Source organism: Rhinatrema bivittatum, chromosome 16 (genome assembly GCF_901001135.1).
Source record: "Rhinatrema bivittatum chromosome 16, aRhiBiv1.1, whole genome shotgun sequence".
Taxonomy (NCBI): Eukaryota; Metazoa; Chordata; class Amphibia; order Gymnophiona; family Rhinatrematidae; genus Rhinatrema; species Rhinatrema bivittatum.
In genome coordinates, this window is record NC_042630.1 from 32063626 (window position 1) to 32086149 (window position 22524).

A 22524-nucleotide genomic window follows, 5' to 3' on the forward strand; every position below is an offset into this window, starting at 1 on the left:
ACGTGAAGAAAACCCAGGAATAAGACGTAGGAGGAGCAATCAAGAAAGAGACAGACAAGTGAATGCTCTGCAGCCTCCAGCAGGTGCTGCTGCTGTAAAAGCCTTTCAGAGTCTCAACCCAAAACTGGAACATTTTTTTTCTTTATTATTTTTATATACCGACATTCGATCTCAATCGAGATATCACACCGGTTTACATTCAGGTACTGTAGGTATTTCTCTATCCCCAGAGGGCTCACAATCTAAGTTTTTGTACCTGAGGCAATGGAGGGTAAATAGTGACTAGGCGAAGGACCTAGTAGGTACTCAAACAGTTCTTCAAGGGGTTGTGACATCTGTACAGGGCGGAGAAAGAACCACCGAGAAGGTGTTGAGACTAGGAGGAGGGGGGTCAAGAAGGACGTGGCAGGGAAAAGACCAAAAGGAGGGGGGAGGGCGAACAGAGGGCTGAGAAATTAGCGGGGAGGCAAGTAATATTACAGGTTAGGAGCGGAGTCATTAACGGAATGTATGAAATATGAACACATCAAGTGAATGTAGTCGGTACCTATAATATATTTATTCATGTTGTAAACATTTGTGATCGTCACTTGGAACAACAGTACATAAAAATGGATAAATAAATAAATAATAAACCCCTAAAAAAGAAAAAAAAACCCAAACCAGCCAAGAATAGCCATTTGCCTACCTCGTTCCCCCAGCAATGCTCCCTTTTTATCTCTTAAAATACCCAAGAACGTTAATGGCTGAGCGAAGCTGTACTGGATTTTCCTTTTTGTACTTTTGCCTGGTAATTTGCTCTCCCGCACTTATTATACATACGTGCTTTCTGGAGGGGGCCAGGGGTGAATTTTTGTTTCTTTTCTGTCTTGTTTTCAGGATTTGAAGTTACGCCCTGCAGTAATTACTGGTGTGTGTGTGTTTTTTTTGTCTGAGGTTTCGGTGGCTCTGCCGCCCCGGGCTGTGCCTGAGACAGAGAGGGTTTACTGTGTGAAGGGGTGCGCGGTTACACCCATCGCGCGTGCACCCACCCCCACCACCCCGGGTCTGCGCCAGGCTCGGCTTGCCTCTTGGTCAGCTGCAGCCCCGGTGCGCAGGAGTGGGTCAGTGCCGCTCCACGAGGGCCGCAAACGGGTTGGGTTCTCGGGACATCCCCAGCGAATTTGTTGCCAGAGGATGTGATTAGTGCAGTTAGTGTAGCTGGGTTCAAAAAAGGTTGGGATAAGTTCTTGGAGAAGTCCATTAACGGCTATTAATCAATTATACTTAGGGAATAGCCACTGCTATTAATTGCATCAGTAGCATGGGATCTGCTTAGTTTTTGGGTACTTGCCAGGTTCTTGTGACCTGGTTTGGCCACTGTTGGAAACAGGATGCTGGGCTTGGTGGACCCTTGGTCTGACCCAGCATGGCAATTTCTTATGTTCTTATGAATATGCATGAGATAGATTTGCATGCAAAGGATATCTCTGCCTTCTCCGCAAAAGTTGCAATTGATTTTCTTTGGGTTGTCTGTGAATGCCGCTTTACGGATTTTTTTTTTTTAGCGTCAGTTACTGCAGAGTTAAGCTGGAATTCAAAGGTCAGAATGTGTTTCACCTCCCCTGATCTGGGAGGATGGGCCACCAGGGTGCGAGAATTTTTTGATCTTAATTGGCAATCTAAATTGGTGTCATGGGAACGTCAGAGAAAGGGTGGGGAGGGGACAGATGGGATTACATTTGACAGTGACCCCCCCCCCTTTACCAGAGAGAGATGCTTTTCTCTGTGTCTGTGGCCGTTGAAGGCAAGCCCAGCAGCTATTCCTCCGTGATTAATGAATGAGTCGCTTGTCCTGTTTGGGGAGAAATTAGTCAGCCTTCTGGTGTGGGCTTTGCTGTCTGCCGGGGACTCATCCAAACCTGACCGTTGCCATCCTTCCCTGTCTGGTCTCCGTAAGTAACCCCTGCTGCTCGCCTGGACACTGGAGGGTTACAGGAACCGGGCCCCTGGCTGGTAGGGAGCTGGCCCACGGTGCATGTCCATGTCTGCATTCGAGGATAACGGTGTTGTGCAACCGCCTCATGTAAACCGCGCTGATGTTTTTTCATTTCATTATGGCTAAGTCAATAAAGGTAAATTAGTTTCTTACCTGATAATTTTCGTTTCTGTAGTACCACGGATCAGTCCAGACTCCTGGGATTTGCCCCCCCCCCCCCCCCCCCCCCCCCCCAGCAGATGGAGACAGAAGTTTAACATCAAAACTCCGCCTTATCTAGGCTGGTGCCTCCTACAGTCTGGCAGTATTACGCAACATCAAAGCAGAATGGATTCCAAAAACCCCAAACTAACTATATACAGTAACCTAATAACTGTAAACCGGCTCATGAAACCCCCAAATGGGATTGGCACCCAAGGTATTTGGAATAATGCAACTGGTCTGCAAGAGAAAAAACAACTCATGAAAACAATAGCATGGACTCTCCAAATTCTGTTAAGACCCAAAATAGGGTGGGACTCTGGACTGATCCGTGGTACTACAGGAACGAAAATTATCAGGTAAGAAACTAATTTTCCTTTCCCTGTACGTACCCGGATCAGTCCAGACTCCTGGGATGTACCAGAGCTTCACTTACTTGGGATGGGATCTGGAAAGGCCCGCATGCAGTACCCCTGCTCCGAATGTCCGTGACCCTGACGCCTGAACATCCAAACGGTAATGTCTGGCAAAGGTGTGGAGCGACTTCCACGTAGCCGCTCTACAAATTTCCTCGGGTGACACCTGGTGACTTTCCGCCCAGGAAGCGGCTTGAGATCAAGTAGAGTGAGCTCGAAGTCCCAAAGGCAATGGCTGACCGCTCAATAAATAAGCAGAATTTATTGCCTCTTTTAACCAACGAGCTATCATGGTCTTAGAAGCCATATTACCCCGACGAGGTCCACTCCAAAGAGTCGGTCTGACACCCTGAACTCATTGGTAATTTCCAGATAGCGCAGCAAAGCTCGGCGAACATCCAACTTCCTCAAATCCTTATAATCAGGGTCCGACCGGTCTTGATCAGAGAAAGCCGGAAGCTCCACTGACTGATTCAAATGGAAAGAAGACACCACCTTGGGAAGAAAGGATGGAACCGTACGCAGGGAAACGCCCGAATCAGAAATCCTCAAAAAGGGTTCCCTACATGACAACATTTGAATCTCCGACAGTCGATGCACCGAGGCAATCGCCACCAAAAATACTACCTTCAAGGTGAGATCCTTCAAGGTCGCACTACGCAAAGGTTCAAAGGGCGCTGCACACAAGGCTTTAAGAACCAAATTCAAATTCCAAGATGGACACGGTTCTCGTATGGGCGGTCTCAAATGCTTCACGTCCCGCAAAAATCGAGAGACATCAGGATGCGCCACTAGGCCCATCCCTTGTATGTTACCACGCAAAGAACTGATCGCCGCAACCAGCACCCGCAAGGAACTCCAGGACAAGCCCTTCGACAAGCCATCCTGAAGGAAGCTCAAGACATCTGAGACTCCCGCCCAGGTAGACACAACACCCCTGGCGAGACACCATGCATCAAAAACCTTCCAGACCCGGACATAAGATAAGGAAGTGGAGACCTTACGGGACTGTAACAACGTAGTTACCACAGCATCCGAATACCCTCGTGACTGTAAACGTTTCCTCTCAAAAGCCATGCCGCTAGACAAAAGCGTTCGACCCGATTGAAATAAACGGGACCCAGATGGAGTAGATCTGGCAGCTCCTGAAATCTCAGAGGACCGTCGATGGCCAGATTGATCAGATCCACAAACCATGGGCGCCGCGGCCACTCGGGACGACGAGAATCATCTCCGCTGGATGCAATTCTATTCTGCGAAGAGTTCGACCGATGAGTGGCCAAGGAGGAAACACATAAGAACATAAGAACATAAGAAATTGCCATGCTGGGTCAGACCAAGGGTCCATCAAGCCCAGCATCCTGTTTCCAACAGAGGCCAAAACCAGGCCACAAGAACTTGGCAATTACCCAAACACTAAGAAGATCCCATGCTACTGATGCTATTAATAGCAGTGGCTATTCCCTAAGTAAAATTGATTAATAGCCATTAATGGACTTCTCCTCCAAGAACTTATCCAAACCTTTTTTGAACCCAGCTATACTAATTGCACTAACCACATCCTCTGGCAACAAATTCCAGAGCTTTATTGTGCGTTGAGTGAAAAAGAATTTTCTCCGATTAGTCTTAAATGTGCTACTTGCTAACTTCATGGAATGCCCCCTAGTCCTTCTATTATTCGAAAGTGAAAATAACCAAGTCACATCTACTCGTTCAAGACCTCTCATGATCTTAAAGACCTCTATCATATCCCCCCTCAGCCGTCTCTTCTCCAAGCTGAACAGCCCTAATCTCTTCAGCCTTTCCTCATAGGGAAGCTGTTCCATCCCCTTTATCATTTTGGTTGCCCTTCTCTGTACCTTCTCCATCGCAACTATATCTTTTTTGAGATGCGGCGACCAGAATTGTACACAGTATTCAAGGTGTGGTCTCACCATGGAGCGATATAGAGGCATTATGACATTTTCCGTTCTATTAACCATTCCCTTCCTAATAATTCCTAACATTCTATTTGCTTTTTTGACTGCTGCAGCACACTGAGCTGATGATTTTAAAGTATTATCCACTATGATGCCTAGATCTTTTTCCTGGGTGGTAGCTCCTAATATGGAACCTAACATCGTGTAACTACAGTAAGGGTTATTTTACCCTATATGCAACACCTTACACTTGTCCACATTAAATTTCATCTGCCATTTGGATGCCCAATCTTCAAGTCTTGCAAGGTCCTCCTGCAATGTATCACAGTCTGCTTGTGATTTAACTACTCTGAATAATTTTGTATCATCTGCAAATTTGATAACCTCACTCGTCGTATTCCTTTCCAGATCATTTATAAATATATTGAAAAGCACCGGTCCAAGTACAGATCCCTGAGGTACTCCACTGTTTACCCTTTTCCACTGTGAAAACTGACCAAGCAATCCTACTCTCTGTTTCCTGTCTTTTAACCAGTTTGTAATCCACGAAAGGACATCACCTCCTATCCCATGACTTTTTAGTTTTCGTAGAAGCCTCTCATGAGGGACTTTGTCAAACGCCTTCTGAAAATCCAAATACACTACATCTACCGGTTCACCTTTATCCACATGTTTATTAACCCCTTAAAAAATATGAAGCAGATTTGTTAGGCAAGACTTCCCCTGGGTAAATCCATGTTGACTATGTTCCATTAAATCATGTCTTTCTATATGCTTTACAATTTTGTTCTTGAGAATAGTTTCCAGTATTTTTCCCAGCACTGAAGGAAAAAGTAGGACATCCACTGGCCAGGGGAGAACCAGAGCGTCCACGCCCTCCGTGCACGTTTCCCTGCGGTGGGCAAAGAAGCGTGGCGCTGTGGTGTTTCTGAACGTCGCTTTCAGATCCATTCAGGGTGTTCCCTAATGGGTACAAATGCGATGAAAAGCCTCGTCCGCGAGCTCCCATTCTCTGGGATCTAGACAATGTCGACTGAGGAAGTCTGCACGAACATTTTCGACCCTGGCAATGTGGGAGGCCGCTATGCTGAATATGTTCTGTTCTGCCCAAGTGATCAGCAGACGAGCTTCCAATGCTACCGGCTGACTCCTTGTTCCTCCCTGACGGTTGATATAAGCCACCGTGGTCGCATTGTTGGAAAGAACTCACACCAACTTGTCTCGGAGAATCGAAAGAAAAGCTTGCAGAGCCAACCTCACTGCTCTGGTCTCCAGGCGATTGATGGACTACCAAGCCTCCTCAGGACCACCTGCCCTGCACCGACTTCCGCTGACAAACCACTCCCCAGCTATAAAGGCTGGCATCTGTCATGACCACAGTCCAATCCGGAATTACCAAAGGCACTCCCCGCCTTAAGTTGTCCAGATTGAGCCACCAGACTAAACTGGAACGAGCGCATTCAGTCAGAAGCAAAAGAAGATGAAACTGTTCTGAGACCGGGTTCCAGTGGGAGAGTAACACGGATTGCAAAGGCCTCATATGAGCGAAAGATCAAGGAACCAATTCCAGAGTTGATGTCATGGAACCCAGCACCTGTAAATAATCCCAAACTATTGGAGAAGACTTGGCTAGTTAGGCCTGAACCTGACCTTGAAGCTTGGTCACACGGTCTTCTGTTAGGGATACCGTGCCCTGACGAGTGTTGAACAAAGCCCCCAAAAACTCCAAGGACTGGGAGGGAGTCAGTTGACTCTTGGCCAGGTTGACCACCCAACCAAGGTTCCATAGCAACTGCAGCACCCAATGGACTGCTTCCTGACAATGCAAGTCCGACTTTGCTCGGATCAGCCAATCGTTCAAGTACGGATGGACCATATATCCTTCCTTGCGGAGCTGCGCCGCCACCACTACCATAATCTTGGTGAATGTTCTGGGTGCCGTGACTAGTCCAAATGGAAGTGCCTGGAACTGATAGTGATGCCCCAGGACGGAGAGTCATAGAAAACGTTGATGATCTGCTCGGATGCCGATATGCAGATAGGCCGGTGAGATCCAGAGATGCCAGAAACTCCCCCCGTCTCAACGATGCAATGACGGATTTTAGTGTTTCCATCTGGAATCGAGGAATCCGTAGGCATCTGTTGACCCGCGTGAGATCTAGAATGGGTCGAAAGGTTCCTTCTTTTTTTGGCACCACGAAATAAATGGAGTACCGGCCCTTTTGAAACTCCTCTGATGGCACCGGTATGATGGCTCTGAGGTCGAGCAGCCGCTGCAATGTTTCTTGTACCACTCTGCGCTTTGGTGCCTGGCCGCAGGGAGAGACCAGGAACTGTTGGTGGGGCATACGTGCAAAATCTAACGCGTAACCATGACTTATCACAGAAAGGACCCACTGATCCAACGTTATTTTGGCCCACTCCTTGTAAAACAGTCCCACTACTGGGACCGAGGAATGAGCCGGCTGTCCATCATTGCGAGGTCTTTCCACCCAGCGCACTCTGACCAGAGCCAGGCCTACCGAAACTCCGCCCCAGAAAGGACGGCGGGTAGGACTGCTGCCTACTGGTGTTGTGACGAAAGGAAGAAACCAATCCTCGAGAAGTCCAGGTCCTCCGACCTCCGCGAAAACGAGACATGGAGGGAAAAGCTCCTCTCGACTTTGGCTTATCCTCCGGCAGGCGATGCACCTTATTCTCGCCTAATGACTGGACTAGGTCCTCCAGTTCCTTGCCAAAAAGCAGCTTACCTTTGAACGGCAGGGAACCTTTTGAGTCTTCGAAGACACGTCCGCAGCCCAGTTACGGAGCCACAAAAGACGTCATGCGGACACCGCCAACACTATGGTCCTGGCTGATGTGCGAAGCAAATCGTAAAAGGCATCCGCACTGTAGACAATGACAGCCTCCAGATGATCCGCCTGTAGAGCTTCTTCCTGGGATAATGACTCATTGGCAAGGAGCTGCTGGACCCAACGCAGACCTGCTCTCAATGAAAAATTACTACACATCGCTGCCCGAATCCCCAGAGCGGAGATTTCAAATATCTTTTTAAGCTGAACTTCCAGCTTACGATCCTGTAGGTCCTTCAGGAATGTTCCCCCCCGTGACCGGAATAGTGGTCTTCTTTGTGACTGCCGCCACCGCTGCATCCACCTTAGGGACTCTCAATAGTTCCAAGGCCTCCTCAGGTAAAGGATAGAGCTTATCCATGGCCTTCGCCACCTTCAGGCCCAAGTCCGCAGTGTCCCACTCCTTAAAAAGTAAGTCCGTGGCTGAAAAATGGAAAGGGAAGGACGAAGGAGGCCCCCAGAGTCCCAACACCACAAGGTCCGTAACCCCAAGCCGAGACTCCTCCTGAGGGAACTGAATGCCTAGCTCCCCCAGGACAGCAGGTATAAGAGGTCCAAGTTCATCTCTGCGAAAAAGCCGGACCACCTTTGGATCATCTCCGTCCGTCCCATAGACTCCCCGCAGTCCTCCTTGTTGTCTCTCGGTGTCTCCCTCCACTCCCCTTGGGGGCTGAGAATACAACTCCTGGTCGTCCTGGTCCTCCGATTCTGAGGACCAATCGGAGTCAGCCACCGGGGTTCTTAAGGGCTTTGGTCGCTGGCCAGGCAAGAAACCCGAGTCCTGAGGAGCCCGAGTCAAGGCCCGGGCTGGGAGACCAGGAGGAAAGGCCTCTTTTTACCCACCTTGAGGGCCTTAAAGGCCTTATGCATGAGGAGAACAAAATCTGAGGAAAATGAAGACTCCGATGAAGTGTCATCTGTCTCCCCTACAGCAGTATCTGCAGCATGGAGCCCCTGTCCCCCTCAGGGGCTCCATGCTGCGGGGACAAACTGGGAGGAAGCTCCTCCTTACCTGGCGCTGCCTGCGCTGCCGGACCCATAGGGGCCAAGGGAGGCAAAATGGCGCCCAGCGACAGAGCCGCTGACCTCGGGGGACCTAAAATGGCATCCGTTCCCGCGCTGCCTGGGAACGGAGCAGAGATCGCCCCCGACAGCTCGCCAAACATGCCCATCATGGTCTGGACCCGGAGAACGACCCCCTTCGGGGCGTCAGAGGCACCCTCGCCCCCGGAGACACATGCGGCGCACAGGCTGTCTCTTGAGAGACATGAGCACACTGTGGCACAGGTCCGCCACGGCATGGAGGCCGAAGGAAATGACCCCCCCGCTCCCCAAAAATGCGGTGAAACGGCGTACAAACACACACACACACCCCCCCCCCCCCCGCGATCAGAGCAGCCCCGGAGACAAGCTGTGCGAAAAATAACAAACGTCGTTTTTTTTGTAAAAGTACCTGTCCAGCGCGTCTGGGTCCTGAACCTACTGGGGGGAGTGAGCCGGGCTCCCCGGTGTCACCCCCAGTAGTAGAAAGTGTTGATCCATGGGTCCTCAACCCACAACACTTACAGCCTCTGTATGTCCCCTCAGGACCTCACAACCCCCTGGGAGGTGGGAGACCCCGACCTGCAGGAACACACTGCGGTCTGTCTCCTGACAAGAAACCTGTCCCTATATATATATATATTTTTTTTTTAACTTTGCCTAACACTAACTAATTCAGCTAGGCCCTAACTCAGACTGTAGGTTTTCCACCTCCTCCACCTGCTGGAGACAGAAGGATACTGCCCGTGTGTAGGTGGCACCAGCCTAGATATAGGCGGAGTTTTGTTGTTAAACTTCTGTCTCCATCTGCTAGAGGGGGGGGAGGCAAATCCCAGGAGTCTGGACTGCTCCGGGTACGTACAAGGAAACTAAATTGCCAACCTTATAGAGGGCCTTTGGGCGAACGGGCTGCTGAGATTTAATGTGGACTAGCATAAGGTTCATGGGAGTAGGCGGGGCAATACCTGACTACCACTGACCAGGATAAGGACAGCGGCCGGCCCAGCTATGGACAGACAGGGTTTTTCACCTTCCCCTGGATTACCCCATAGAGAGAGTTGACTCCACGACTCCTCATCTCCACGGCTTCTTCCCGCCTATTGTAAGTCTGTAACTAGGGGACAGGTTGCCAGCTGAAAATCTATCCAGGCCTTCTTCACCGGACAGGTGATCCAACTCTGGAGGAGACATCTGAAATGGCCTGACTTTAATGGGAGCTTTTTTTTTTTTTTTGAGGCGGCCTGTGGCAAAGGCCACCTCAATAGCAGTGGCTATTAGGGAATAGCCACTGCTATTAATTGCATCAGTAGCATGAGATCTTCTTAGTGTTTGGGTAATTGCCAGGTTCTTGTGGCCTGGATTGACCACTGTTGGAAACAGGATGCTGGGCTTGATGGACCCTTGGTCTGACCCAGCATGGCAATTTCTTATGTTCTTATGTTCTTATATGCTGACCTGCTTAACAATCCCCCCAATGGCTCCAGGATCTCCCCAGACAGCGGAATCAAAGGTGTGGGTCCGGAAGGGTATGCGGGCAAGGCAAGAACTCTCCAGCGAGGTTTGGAGAGCAGGTGGGTGCCTCCTTCAGAGGTCGGGGAACGGTGATGGAGTTCATCACGTCATCTGCCACGTTATTATGTGACCCTCCCCGCGCCTACGTCACCTCATTTGACACGGGAACCTCCGAACAAGAACATCTCCAGCAGGGGACAAGGAATACAAGCTGCAGGTGGATGGGGGAGTCAAGAAGGGTGGATTCTGTTTCTGGTGACCTGTGCCACGTTTTTGATTTTTTACATTTCTGGCCCGGAGGAGGCCCACCCAGACGAAAAACGCCCGGTGTCACTGGCTGGATGCTGGCAATCCGAGGCAAGCCCTAGACCAGATTGCTGCCGAGTGTGATGTGGAAGTCTGCTCGGAGGCCGTTTCATCTGGGCGCCCAGCGACAGCCTTCACCCCGGTCTTCAGCCCCCTATGGCTGACCACTAATGGCCTTCCGTGGACACCGAGATTGATGCGTCCCTGACGTGAGGCGCGTGATCCTTGAGCACCTCACAGGCCCCCCTAAGTCACTTTCTAAGGGATTTTAGCACGGCCAAGATCTTGTTATGGTGATCACCGTCCTGGTTTATTATCAGCTCAACTTTATTTAAAAGCATGCGCAATATCAGATGCCATAAAACTGTCATTTCATTTTTCTGGATGTATTCCTCCTTTGCTTTTATACTCACTGTCTTGCCTCCAGTGCTGGGCTTAACTTCTCCAACCAACCCTCCGATTCTGTCCATCATAAACTTATAGAAACAGGAGCCAGAGTCACATAGTAACACAGTAATGACGGCAGAAAAAGCCCAAATGGTTCATCCAATCTGCCCAGCAAGCTTCTTATGGTAGTAAGTGCCACTCCGTGCAGGTTACTTCCATGTTTCTCTTATACAGGTCGATACAGAACAGTGCGCTGTTTAGCCCCCATTTGGCCACGCGTTTTTGATGCGCTATTATAGTGTGTGGAAAACGCTCGGCCATCTCTCCCGAAACTAATAGCGCTCATCACATGCAAATGCATGTTGATGAACCTATTAGTTAGTCACCCGCAATACAGAAAGTAAAATGTGCAGCCAAGCCACACATTTTACTCTCAGAAATTTATGCCTGCAAAAAAAAAAAAAAAAAAAGACTTCTTTAAAAAAAAAAAAAATCTGCTTATGGCCCGCGGGTTGGAAGACGGACGCTCAATTTTGCCGGCGTCTGTTTTCCGAACCCGTGGCTGTCAGCAGGTTTGACAACTGACGCCGGTAAAATTGAGCAACGGCTGTCAGACCTGCTGACAGCCGCCGCTTCCGCCAATGAAGAGGCGCTAGGGACGCGCTAGTGTCCCTAGCGCCTCCTTATTAGCGCGGGCCCTAATTCAAATACTGAATCGCGCGCCCAGGAGAGGTGCCTGGGCGTGCATTGGGAGAGCGGGTGCTCGCCTCAGAGCGCCGTCTCTCCCGCAGTTTTTTGAATTGGCCTGAAAGGAAGTAACGGTCACTCCATGCAGTTATCCCAAGCCTTAAGATACCCATAAAAATTGCAGCTAGCAACCTTTTTTTACTGGGTGATGGGCTTTCTTGAAAATTCAGGCAGTGCTGTTTGACGTGCATTGCTTATGGGCTCGGCCTTAGAAGCCGTCCTGTGCTTTTTCCCCTTACGTCTGCGTATCGGTGCACCAGACCTTGGAAGTCGGGGCCGTCCTGGTTGTTCCCTTGAATCCAGTTCCCCTTTTCTCCCGCGGAAGCGGGGAGCAATGTTTCAGTTGCATCAAGGCTTATGGGTTAAGGGCAGCGAATCTCCATGCCTTCTGCTCAGGGTAGCAACAACCTCCACTCCAGCAAGCTACCCCCATGTTCCCTTTTCCTCATTCCCATCCTCTGGCCTTTAGGGATCCACAGTGTTTATCCCATGCCCCTTTGAATTCTTTGAGTGTTTTCATCTTCACCACCTCCTCCAGAAGGGCATTCCAGGTTAATCATCTAAGGCATGAAAACATTGTAAGCAGAGAGCTGAATTGCAAAATGTAGTTTTGTTTTCCCAGTTAAGGGATTTTTTTTTTTATTGCTTAGAAGCATTCCTGGGTTTAGACTGTTCCTGTGGGTTATTTTCACATTACATCGATGCCGTGGAAGTGCTTGCCTGTGGTTCCCGTCCCAGTTCTTCCACCAACGCTTACGGTGTAACTGCAGACAGCACAATTAATCTCCCCTCCCCCCACCGAGCCTCTGAGACAGAGGTCTCGCCACCTGCTTTACCTTGTACAGTGCTGTGTACACTTCAGACCTCTAAAATAAATATCCCCTCTGTTACTGTTGTCATTCCCGCTGCGTTTGCCTGGCATGCAGAGGGTGAAAACTGGTTTCGATGTTTCACGTCTTCCCTCTGCTCTCCAGGACTGTGCTCGCCCTTCAACATTGATGAGAAGAAGGTGCAGGTCTTCCACGGGCCGCCAGAGGCTCAGTTTGGCTACAGAGTGCTGCAGCATGAGACAGAGGGGCAGAAATGGTAAGCGGCTGAACGGAAACCTACCCCTCCCTGCCCCAGGAACCCAGACCTGCTCGTGCCAGCCTCCCTAGCACTTGCTTGTCTAGAAACACTGGCTACACGGATGTATTAAAGGGGGCATTGGCTTCCAGTGCAGAGAGGACATTTTTTTTTGTTTTGTTTTTTACATTTTTCTGTTCAGGATGTGCAGCCAGGACAGGGGAAGGAGCTGGCAGTGTCCTGTACCGTTAGCCCAGGAAGGGCAATTATTCTGCAGAGAGCTCAAGGTGGCGACGCCTGCTGCCCACTGCTTGACAGATCCGTGTGGCTGTCTAGCAGGGGGCCAGCAATTCGAGCAGTCCCATTAGAGCGTAGGCAAGCGAAATGGAGCAGTTGCTTAATGCATGGTTATCACAGAGTTATCTTATGCTAAATCCACAGAGCTCCTGCTCCATAATAAGGCCAGGAATGGAGCTCCCCTGTATAATAAGGGAGGGGGCTTCCTCTCTGTGTAATAAAGGCAGGCTTAGGGTTGCCCACCTGATCCAGACCCATCCTGATAGGTTGATCCTGTCCTGGTTTTGTCCCAGGGCATGCAGGGACTTGTAGTTCCAATGTGTCTAGGAAGGGCCTGGATGGAACGGGAGGGGAGGCCGCAAAGTCAGGACTGGGTCAGTGGCAGCCCCGGTGTGGGGACCGGGCTTCCACAGATTCCCCCTCTCTTTTTTAGCCCCGGCTGATTCGCCCTGGCTCAGAAAGCTCCGGCAAACCTCACCACTGCCTCTTTCTCCCCTCCCCTCCCCAAAACAGGATGCTGGTGGGCGCACCGTGGGACGGAACGGCCGACGACAGAAAAGGAGACGTGTACAGGTGCTTGGTGGGAGCGGAGCCGAACAGCACCTGCACCAAAGTCGGTCTAGGTAAGACAGGGCTGCGGGTTCCCTTCCCACCCCCTACGACAGTAGGAACCTGACCCCTGGCTGCGGGCCGGGGGAATGCACACTGTCACCAGTGATCCTGGCTTTTTTTTTTCCCCACCTTGTCTCTCTGGTCTAAATGCAGGTGACACAGCCCTTCAAAATGTCTCCAGACAAATCCGAAACATGCACTTCGGGATGAGCCTGGTGGAGAGCGAGAAGGAAGGTTTTGTGGTGAGCCCGGTTCCCTGCTGAGCGCTAGGACAGAAGGCAGAGGCCAAGGCTGGAAATGTACAGGGCGGCCCGGAGCCAGTGACAGGTCGGGACGGGGGGGGGGGAGAGCCCTGCGGGGGGGGGGGGGTGTCTTTCCCTAAGCTTGAGAAGTTCACCCAGCCACGCCCGCTGGCAGCTGGGGCCCCTCCGTGCATTTCTGTGGCCTGGGGAATGGTGATTCACCAGCCCACATCTGTATTCCAACATCTGCCCGGAGAGGCGCTCCGGCCCCCGGCCTGCCAACCTCGGCAGACGGTGGCCGCAGAGAGAGCCTGCCTGACGGCGGTCCAGGAGCAGATAACATTCATGTGGTTATAGCATCGGGAGCAGTTTTGTTGTCCTTATCCCCTCTCCCTAGGAGCAAAGTGGTGTTTTTCTAAGGCAGAGCTTATTCATTTCCAGTCCTGGAGGGGCCCCAGAGGGTTTGGGTTTTCAGGATATCCCTAACAAATATGCACGAGGGAGGGAGATGGATGGGTGCACCCTGCCTCAGCTGAAGGCAAACCTCTCTCATGCATGTTCATCAGAGAGATCCTGAAAAGCTGGGCCCACTTGTGGCCGCCGGAGGACTGGAAGTGAATAGCACCGGAGTACAGCGTCCTGCCTTTTCTGTTTCCCGCCAGGCGTGTGCCCCGCTCTGGTCCCAGGAGTGCGGAACCTCCGCGTTCAGCACCGGGATCTGCACCAAAGTGGACAGTGGTTTCCGGCCAACCGAAAACATCGCCCCCACGGCTCAGAGTACGTACAACTCTCACTGGCTTTGTGTGGGCACAGCTGGGGGGGGGGCAGGGATTGGGACTGGGCGGTCCGGTCCGGTCCTGGTTTTACCACCCTCTGGAGCTGAGTCAGAGCAGGAGCTAGAAGTGGGGGGAGGGATAAAACCAGGACTGGACCAGCCTGTCCTTTTATGATCTGGAGCAGTCCGGAAATCCCTGAACAAAGTATCATCTAATAACTTTTCAAACGCAGTGATTATAGTCCCAGGATCCTTAGATTAGGAGTGGAGGGTCTGTTCATTTAAGCCAAATGTTTGCAAAACAGGTTTGGGTTTTTTTTTTTATGTTGTTTTACCACAATGAAGAAGACTGCCCCCTATTTTATTTATTTTTTGTTATTTTTAACAATTGCTTTCCCCAAGGGTGCCCTTCAGTTGCTGGTGCTGCACTCCTACTTTTCAATGTATTGGCATGATGGTGGCAGAGGTATGCGATGATAAACAGCACAGCAGCACCCTACTAAATGCAAAATAATAATGTATGATAGCAAATTCTGTTACTGTGGTACTAGTGCAGTAAGAAGGCTCATTTCCCCCTTCTGTGTCACTAACACATTGACACTTCATTTCATACCCGCACTTACTTATTCTCATGTCTATTTAACAGTCGTTATTCACCTTTATATAGCCACTTTTTGCAGACCATATTCGTTACTAAAATTCCTTGTAAAAAGATGAACTCACACATACTATTCATTACACGGTTAAGGTTTTGTTAATTGTTAAATTTGTTAAATATAATTATTATTACTTTCAATGTTCATTGTAATAAGGTTAAATAGTTGTAATAAGGTTCAATGGCTGATTGTTATTGTTCAATGTTCCATGTAAAAAAAACCCCGGTCTAACCTCCCAGACCAGGGCAACCTTTTCGTTACTTGTAAACCGGATTGATTTGTATTGTATACAGGAATTCCGGTATATAAAAATTAAAAAATAAATAAAATAAATAAATTCTGAGTGAGCTGGGCAGGAAGGAGGGAAGGTGTTTGGTTCCACCTGCTGGGCGGTTTTGTTTCCAACAATGCGTCTTGCCCCCTTCTCTCCTTCAGGATGCTCGACTTACATGGACATTGTCATCGTCCTGGATGGGTCCAACAGCATCTACCCCTGGTACGAGGTGCAGAAGTTTCTCAGGAACATCTTGAGCAAATTCTTCATCAGCCCTGAGCAGATCCAGGTAAGCCCCGCGGCACAGGAGAGCCTCACCCCAAGCTGCAGGCCACGAGCGACTGCAAAGTTCATCTTCTAGCCTGGGCCTCCCATAGGTATTCATTCCCAGCCCTCAAGCCCCATAAGCAGGCCGGGTTTTCAGTATATCCCTAATGAATATGCACGAGGGAGATTTGCATACAATGGAGACAGCGCGCACACACGCACATCTATTATCCGTGTTCATTGCGGATATCCAGAAAACCGGGCCTGGTTGTGCTCTCCCCTGGGTTAACCAACGCACAGTGCAGTGCCGGGCGACGGTCAAGGTAGCCAAAGTCACAGTTTACCGATGGGGGAGCCGGGGGGGGGGGGGGGGGGGAGGTAGGCTCAGCACCACACACAGGAGGAACAGTTTGCAGGCCTTACAGGCGACTCCCGCATCTGCAGGAAACGTGGCCAGGTCAGCGCCTTCTCCTCCACGCTCAACGCCCCGGGACATGAGAGGAGGAGAGCCTGGTGAGAGCCGTACATCATCCTGTGCGGGGCAGGGACGCAGATCCGAGGTGCCGGCGCGTGGTGCTCGGCGAGAGGCCACGAGCACGTGGTCGCGACGCTGCAGTAAGCAGCTTTGGGAAGTAGTGTCCTGGAAGGTTTTATGTATAAGAATCTTTGAATGATTCTTACATGGGCCCAGGTCTGCAGAGAAGGCAGTTTCCTCCAGGACCAGTACGGCTACCGGTCCCCTACGGGGCAGCCCGTGCTGCCGATCCTGGGAGTGTGGATCTAAGGGTTAAGTGCCAAGCTGGGCTCGGTGGTGCAGATCTCGCCTGCCTCCTTGCTCCTTCCCCCTTTCTGTTGTTTTCGGAGCAGGGCTTAGATGGGAATTACAGGCCAAGCCGTCCTTGTGGGATAAACCACACACTCGGCCAACGGAAGAACTAAAGCAGAATGCCTGGGGGGGGGGAGGGGAAGGGAGGCTTGGGTTTCGCTTTCTTGCGGTCAGAGCCCTGCCAGGTCAGCACATCCCAGACCTGATGTGCGCTTCCAGGGTGAGGTTCAAGCAGGAGAGAAAGGGTCAAGGGAGGAGAGAGTTAGGGATGTTACTCTTGGCGTCCTATCTTTGTTTCAATAAAACCTGTAGTGTTTAGCACCTCCCAAGCCTCCTCTCCTAAGAAAAACCTACAGGCCAATACAGTAAAGTTTGCGGGAGAGCGGGCGAGCGATTCAGTAAACTAAAATATTTAAATTAGGGCCGGCGGTAAAAAGAGGCGCTAGGGACACTAGCGCGTCCCTAGCGCCTCTTTTTTGACAGGAGCGGCGGCTGTAAGAGGGTTTGACAGTCGACACTCAATTTTGCCGGCGTCGGTTCTCGAGCCCGCTGACAGCCACGGGTTCGGAAAACAGACGCCAGCAAAATTGAGTATCTGGTTTTCAACCCGCGAGCCGCGGGCCGATTTCAATTTTTTTTTAACTTTTTGTAACTTTCGGGACCTCTGACTTAATATCGCCATGTGCACTTTCCCGGTGCCCGGAGAAATTAATTTCTGAAAGTAAAATGTGCGGCTTGGCTGCACGTTTTGCTTTCTGAATCGCGCAGGAATACCTAATAGGGCCATCAACATGCATTTGCATGTTGTGGGCGCTATTAGGTTCGGGGGGGTTGGACGCGCGTTTTCGATGCGCTATTACCCCTTACTGAATAAGGGGTAAAGCTAGCGCATCCAATCGCGGGTTAACAGTGCGCTCTGCCGGAGCGCACTGTACTGTATCGGCCTGCTAATTAGGTATGCAATCTGCCTTTCTTTCCCTTGGGACACTGTACACATTTGTCTGATCATTTTGGCACTGCTTTTTCTGGGGAGAGTAGAACCCCAGGTCCTGATGTCTCACTGCCCCCCCCCCCCCCCCCCCCCCCCGTGCCTTCTGCAGGTGGGGGTGCTGCAGTATGCTGAGCTTGCTGTCCACGAATGGTCGCTCAAAGACTACCAGACCTCCGAGGAAGTGCTGAAGGCGGCCAGGAACATCAGCCGGCAGGAGGGCCGGGAGACCAGGACGGCCTACGCGATCCGGACGGCGTGGTGCGTGAGTCCCCTGGAGCTGCACCGGTTTTCAGCAGGAGCGCGCAAAGCCATGTGCTGGAGCTCTGGTTTACCGTTTTCTCTTCCTTTCTCCCTCCTTTCCTTAAAGAAACTCCCTGCTGGTTACCTGTGGCCTCGCCAAGAAGGCGTCATTTCACTGAGTCTGAATGTGTCCGGTGTACGCTCTCAGTCCCTTATACACTCTGAACGACCTGTTTGAAACTCCACTGGGAAATGATTTATCCGGTTACGGTACTACAGCTGGCTAATCTTGAGAGCGCTTCCAGCTGTGACCCAGCAGCTAGGCTAAGTTTAGTCGGCTACAACTAGCCAGCTGTCCCTGGAGCGCTGTATAACTTGGAATTCCGAGGCCAGCTAAGCTAAATAGCCCCCTCCTCGCCTCCCTAACCAGTCCTCTAATGCCCAGGTTTTCAGCAACAACACAGCCGGCTAGAGGAATAAAGAAAGAAAGAGATGGATTTTCAGAAACTCGGGTCTGGCCGCCTAACTCCCGAAGTTGGGTGTCTTGACCCCTTTCGAAATCCTACTCCATTGCCCGAGCCTCCCCTGCTACGTTTTCAGCCCCCGCCTTATCCTCTGCAGTTTTGCAGGCAGAAAACCAGGAACTACAAGTCCCTTGCGGCAGTGATGGGGGAAAGGGGGCAGGTGAAACCGGGACTCCCTCCTGACCTTCCTGTTGTACTACCCTTTTATACACTGGAATGTAATATGTCTTAGCCAGAGGAGGTATTGCATTTTCTGGAACCTTAAGAACCTCAAGTAAATATCTCTTAAGCATTTCTTTTGGTGATATATGTGGTAGCATTGGAAAATTAATAAAACGGAGATTTCTTTTTCTATTTGACTTTTCTAAATTTTCCAATTTTGTTTGTAAAATTTTACAAACAAAATTGGGTCTTTAGTTTTTTATTCCGTCATTGTAGGCCCTTTCATCTACGATGAAATAGAAATTTCTCAGGTTTTGTTTTTTTTTTTTTTTTTTTTTGAGAGAAGATGGTTTGCACAGGCTCTGCGGTTTAATAAAAAAAAAAAAAAAAAGTACTGGATGTCCACGACCCGGCATTCTGTCGTGACTGCCGGCTGCCCACGGCACCCCCCACACTGCTCTGCAATGGAAGGGAGATGAACTTCCAGTTCAGGGGCCCGAGTTACGTGGCCCTTGTGCTACCTGCCGAGCTCCCCCACCCTGTCCCCCTCCCTGAGCCTCGGGCATCGAGAGGAATCCTCTGCCACGGAACGTGTCCCCAGTGCTTCCGTTCTAGTAGTGCACGGACCACGGGGAGAGCAGGACCTTTTTCCGTCTTCAAAGGCACAGTCCAGCAGTCTGCCCGGGCCGCGAACCGTTGGCTCTGCCGTGCCGTTCCGCTACGCGGCTGAGTCCGTGCTCCCTATGGCGCAAGCTTGAAACATACATGGAAGGAAGGGTGTTTTTAAATTGCCTCTTCGGACAAGGTTTAGAAAGCTTTCACCCTGCAGGTTAGCGTGATGTAAAGAATCCTTGCATGTGGGCAATCCAGCTTTCCAGAAATTCCTTGACCCGGCGAGGATTTAAGGCGTCTCCCTTAACCTCTCACCGAATCTCGAGAGAGAGGGAGACATTTGGAAGGTCGGCTTGGCTGGCCTCTAGGGCAAGGGCGTTCTTTTCTCGGCGGAGGTTGTAGCACCTCCTCGTGCCCTGCTGCACGGAGAGAGAACGGGGGCGAGCCATTCCTGAGAGGGCTGCTGTCCCAGGGCACGGGAGACGGCCAGGGCAGCGCTGAGGTAAGCGTCCTTTCCAGGCTGCCTGGGAGGATCTAACCGCATCCTTCCCTTTACCTCACCTTTTCAGTACAGAGGCCTTCAGCTCTGAGCGAGGAGGGAGGGATGGCGCTACCCGGCTGATGCTGGTGGTGACGGACGGGGAGTCCCACGATGGGGAGGAGCTGCCCTTGGCGCTGGCGGAGTGTGAGAAGCGACACATCACGCGCTATGCCATCGCGGTGAGTATCTGCCACTTCCAGTTACGGAGGGGGGGGGGGGGGGTAGTGCTCCCCTCTGAGCCAGTACTGACCCAGTGTCCCAGCCTGGTGTTAGGGACACTCCTCCCTCTGATCCAGTACTGACCCAGTGTCCCAGCATGGCGTTAGGGGACACTCTCCCCTCTGATCCACTACTGACCCAGTGTCCCAGCATGGTGTTAGGGGACACTCTCTCCTCTGATCCAGTACTGACCTAGTGTCCCAGCATGGTGTTAGGGGACACTCTCTCCTCTGATCCAGTACTGACCCAGTGTCCCAGCATGGTGTTAGGGGACGCTCCTCCCTCTGATCCAGCACTGACCCAGTGTCCCAGCCTGGTGTTAGGGGACGCTCCTCCCTCTGATCCAGTACTGATCCAGTGTCCCAGCATGGTGTTAGGGGACGCTCCTCCCTCTGATCCAGTACTGACCCAGTGTCCCAGCATGGTGTTAGGGGACACTCTCCCCTCTGATCCAGCACTGACCCAGTGTCCCAGCATGGTGTTAGGGGACAGACCTCCCTCTGATCCAGCACTGACCCAGTGTCCCAGCATGGTGTTAGGGGACACTCCTCCCTCTGATCCAGTACTGACCCAGTGTCCCAGCATAGTGTTAGGGACACTCTCCTCTCTGATCCAGTACTGACCCAGTGTCCCAGCATGGTGTTAGGGACACTCCTCCCTCTGATCCAGTACTGACCCAGTGTCCCAGCATGGTGTTAGGGACACTCTCCCCTCTGATCCAGTACTGACCCAGTGTCCCAGCATAGTGTTAGGGACACTCTCCTCTCTGATCCAGTACTGACCCAGTGTCCCAGCATGGTGTTAGGGACACTCCTCCCTCTGATCCAGTACTGACCTAGTGTCCCAGCATGGTGTTAGGGACACTCTCCCCTCTGATCCAGTACTGACCCAGTGTCCCAGCATGGTGTTAGGGGGACACTCCTCCCTCTGATCCAGTACTGACCCAGTGTCCCAGCATGGTGTTAGGGACACTCCTCCCTCTGATCCAGTACTGACCCAGTGTCCCAGCATGGTGTTAGGGGGACACTCCTCCCTCTGATCCAGTACTGACCCAGTGTCCCAGCATGGTGTTAGAGGACACTCCTCCCTCTGATCCAGTACTGACCCAGTGTCCCAGCATGGTGTTAGGGGACACTCCTCCCTCTGATCCAGCACTGACCCAGTGTCCCAGCATGGTGTTAGGGGACAGACCTCCCTCTGATCCAGCACTGACCCAGTGTCCCAGCATGGTGTTAGGGGACACTCCTCCCTCTGATCCAGTACTGACCCAGTGTCCCAGCATAGTGTTAGGGACACTCTCCTCTCTGATCCAGTACTGACCCAGTGTCCCAGCATGGTGTTAGGGACACTCCTCCCTCTGATCCAGTACTGACCCAGTGTCCCAGCATGGTGTTAGGGACACTCTCCCCTCTGATCCAGTACTGACCCAGTGTCCCAGCATAGTGTTAGGGACACTCTCCTCTCTGATCCAGTACTGACCCAGTGTCCCAGCATGGTGTTAGGGACACTCCTCCCTCTGATCCAGTACTGACCTAGTGTCCCAGCATGGTGTTAGGGACACTCTCCCTCTGATCCAGTACTGACCCAGTGTACCAGCATGGTGTTAGGGGACACTCCTCCCTCTGATCCAGTACTGACCCAGTGTCCCAGCATGGTGTTAGGGACACTCCTCCCTCTGATCCAGTACTGACCCAGTGTCCCAGCATGGTGTTAGGGACACTCTCCCCTCTGATCCAGTACTGACCCAGTGTCCCAGCATGGTGTTAGGGGACAGTCCTCCCTCTGATCCAGTACTGACCCAGTGTCCCAGCATGGTGTTAGGGACACTCTTCCCTCTGATCCAGTACTGACCCAGTGTCCCAGCATGGTGTTAGGGGACAGTCCTCCCTCTGGTCCAGTACTCACACAGTGCCCCAGCATGGTGTTAGGGGACAGTCCTCCCTCTGGTCCAGTACTCACACAGTGCCCCAGCATGGTATTTGAGGCACTGAAACTCATCTAGCGACATTAAGGATCTCTGGATGCTTTCTGCCGGAGAAGTAACATTGACACTGGGCTCTGTTGTGGCTAAAATCTAACCTCAGTCCGCAATCTGATACTTGCACAGCTCCCATCTGTGGCCAGGATCCAGTTAGTGGCAGCAAACATTCTGTCCCATTTCCTGATCGATACGTCTCGTGGGACCGAGAACTCTCTGCGAGCAACCTTAACCCAAGCCCGGGCCTTCACGCCGCGGCTGGTGGCAGGCCTGTCGCCCAGATCGTGTTTTGGGATTATCCCTGGGTGCAGCCTTCTTTTTCATGTTTCGGCTCCCGGCACAGAACCCGCACTCACCAGGCTCTCTGCCTTCCCCCCCCAAAACAGGTCTTGGGTCACTACATCCGCCGGCAGCAGGACCCCGACTCCTTCATCAACGAGATCAAATACATCGCGAGCGACCCCGATGAGAAGTATTTCTTCAACGTCACCGACGAGGCCGCCCTGAACGACATTGTTGATGCCTTGGGGGATCGGATTTTTAGCCTGGAAGGTACGGGGGGGGGGGGGGGGGGGTGGAGTAAACTTTTATAGATGTCCCTGTGGCGGGAGAGGATGTGGCCTGGAGGTTTAGTGTACTAGGATGGAGTCCCGAGTTCAAATCCCTGCTGCTGTGAGCTTGGGCGCGTTACTAGACTTCCTTGTGACCCGCTTAGTTTGTTTTTTAAATTTTGCCCTGCTGGTGGGAGGAGCCCAGTACCGCTTCTGGTTTAACATTGCCTGACATGCAGCCAACTTTGGGGGCGGCTGGCGCGGCAGCAGGTTTCTGTCGCCTGGACTGCAGGGTAACGGAGAGGGAAAGCCAACCTGGTTAATATTGCCCCA

The 22524-nt window shown here is 51.6% G+C and overlaps 1 protein-coding gene across 12 annotated transcripts in view; it reads left to right on the top strand.

Annotated features, from left to right (window-relative positions):
* ITGA10 (integrin subunit alpha 10) overlaps nucleotides 1-22524 on the top strand; it is a 75584-nt gene that overhangs the window by 34920 nt on the left and 18140 nt on the right. For all 12 annotated transcript variants that reach the window (XR_003852989.1, XM_029580223.1, XM_029580222.1 and 9 more), the window contains 8 exons: nucleotides 12334-12445; nucleotides 13235-13344; nucleotides 13487-13575; nucleotides 14238-14352; nucleotides 15442-15569; nucleotides 17474-17622; nucleotides 19472-19622; nucleotides 22027-22192. Coding sequence is in view for 11 of the 12 variants with exons in the window: in XM_029580223.1 (XP_029436083.1) it covers nucleotides 12334-12445; nucleotides 13235-13344; nucleotides 13487-13575; nucleotides 14238-14352; nucleotides 15442-15569; nucleotides 17474-17622; nucleotides 19472-19622; nucleotides 22027-22192 (1020 nt within the window). In the remaining variant the exon portion in view is untranslated. The remainder of the gene's footprint in view (nucleotides 1-12333; nucleotides 12446-13234; nucleotides 13345-13486; nucleotides 13576-14237; nucleotides 14353-15441; nucleotides 15570-17473; nucleotides 17623-19471; nucleotides 19623-22026; nucleotides 22193-22524) is intronic.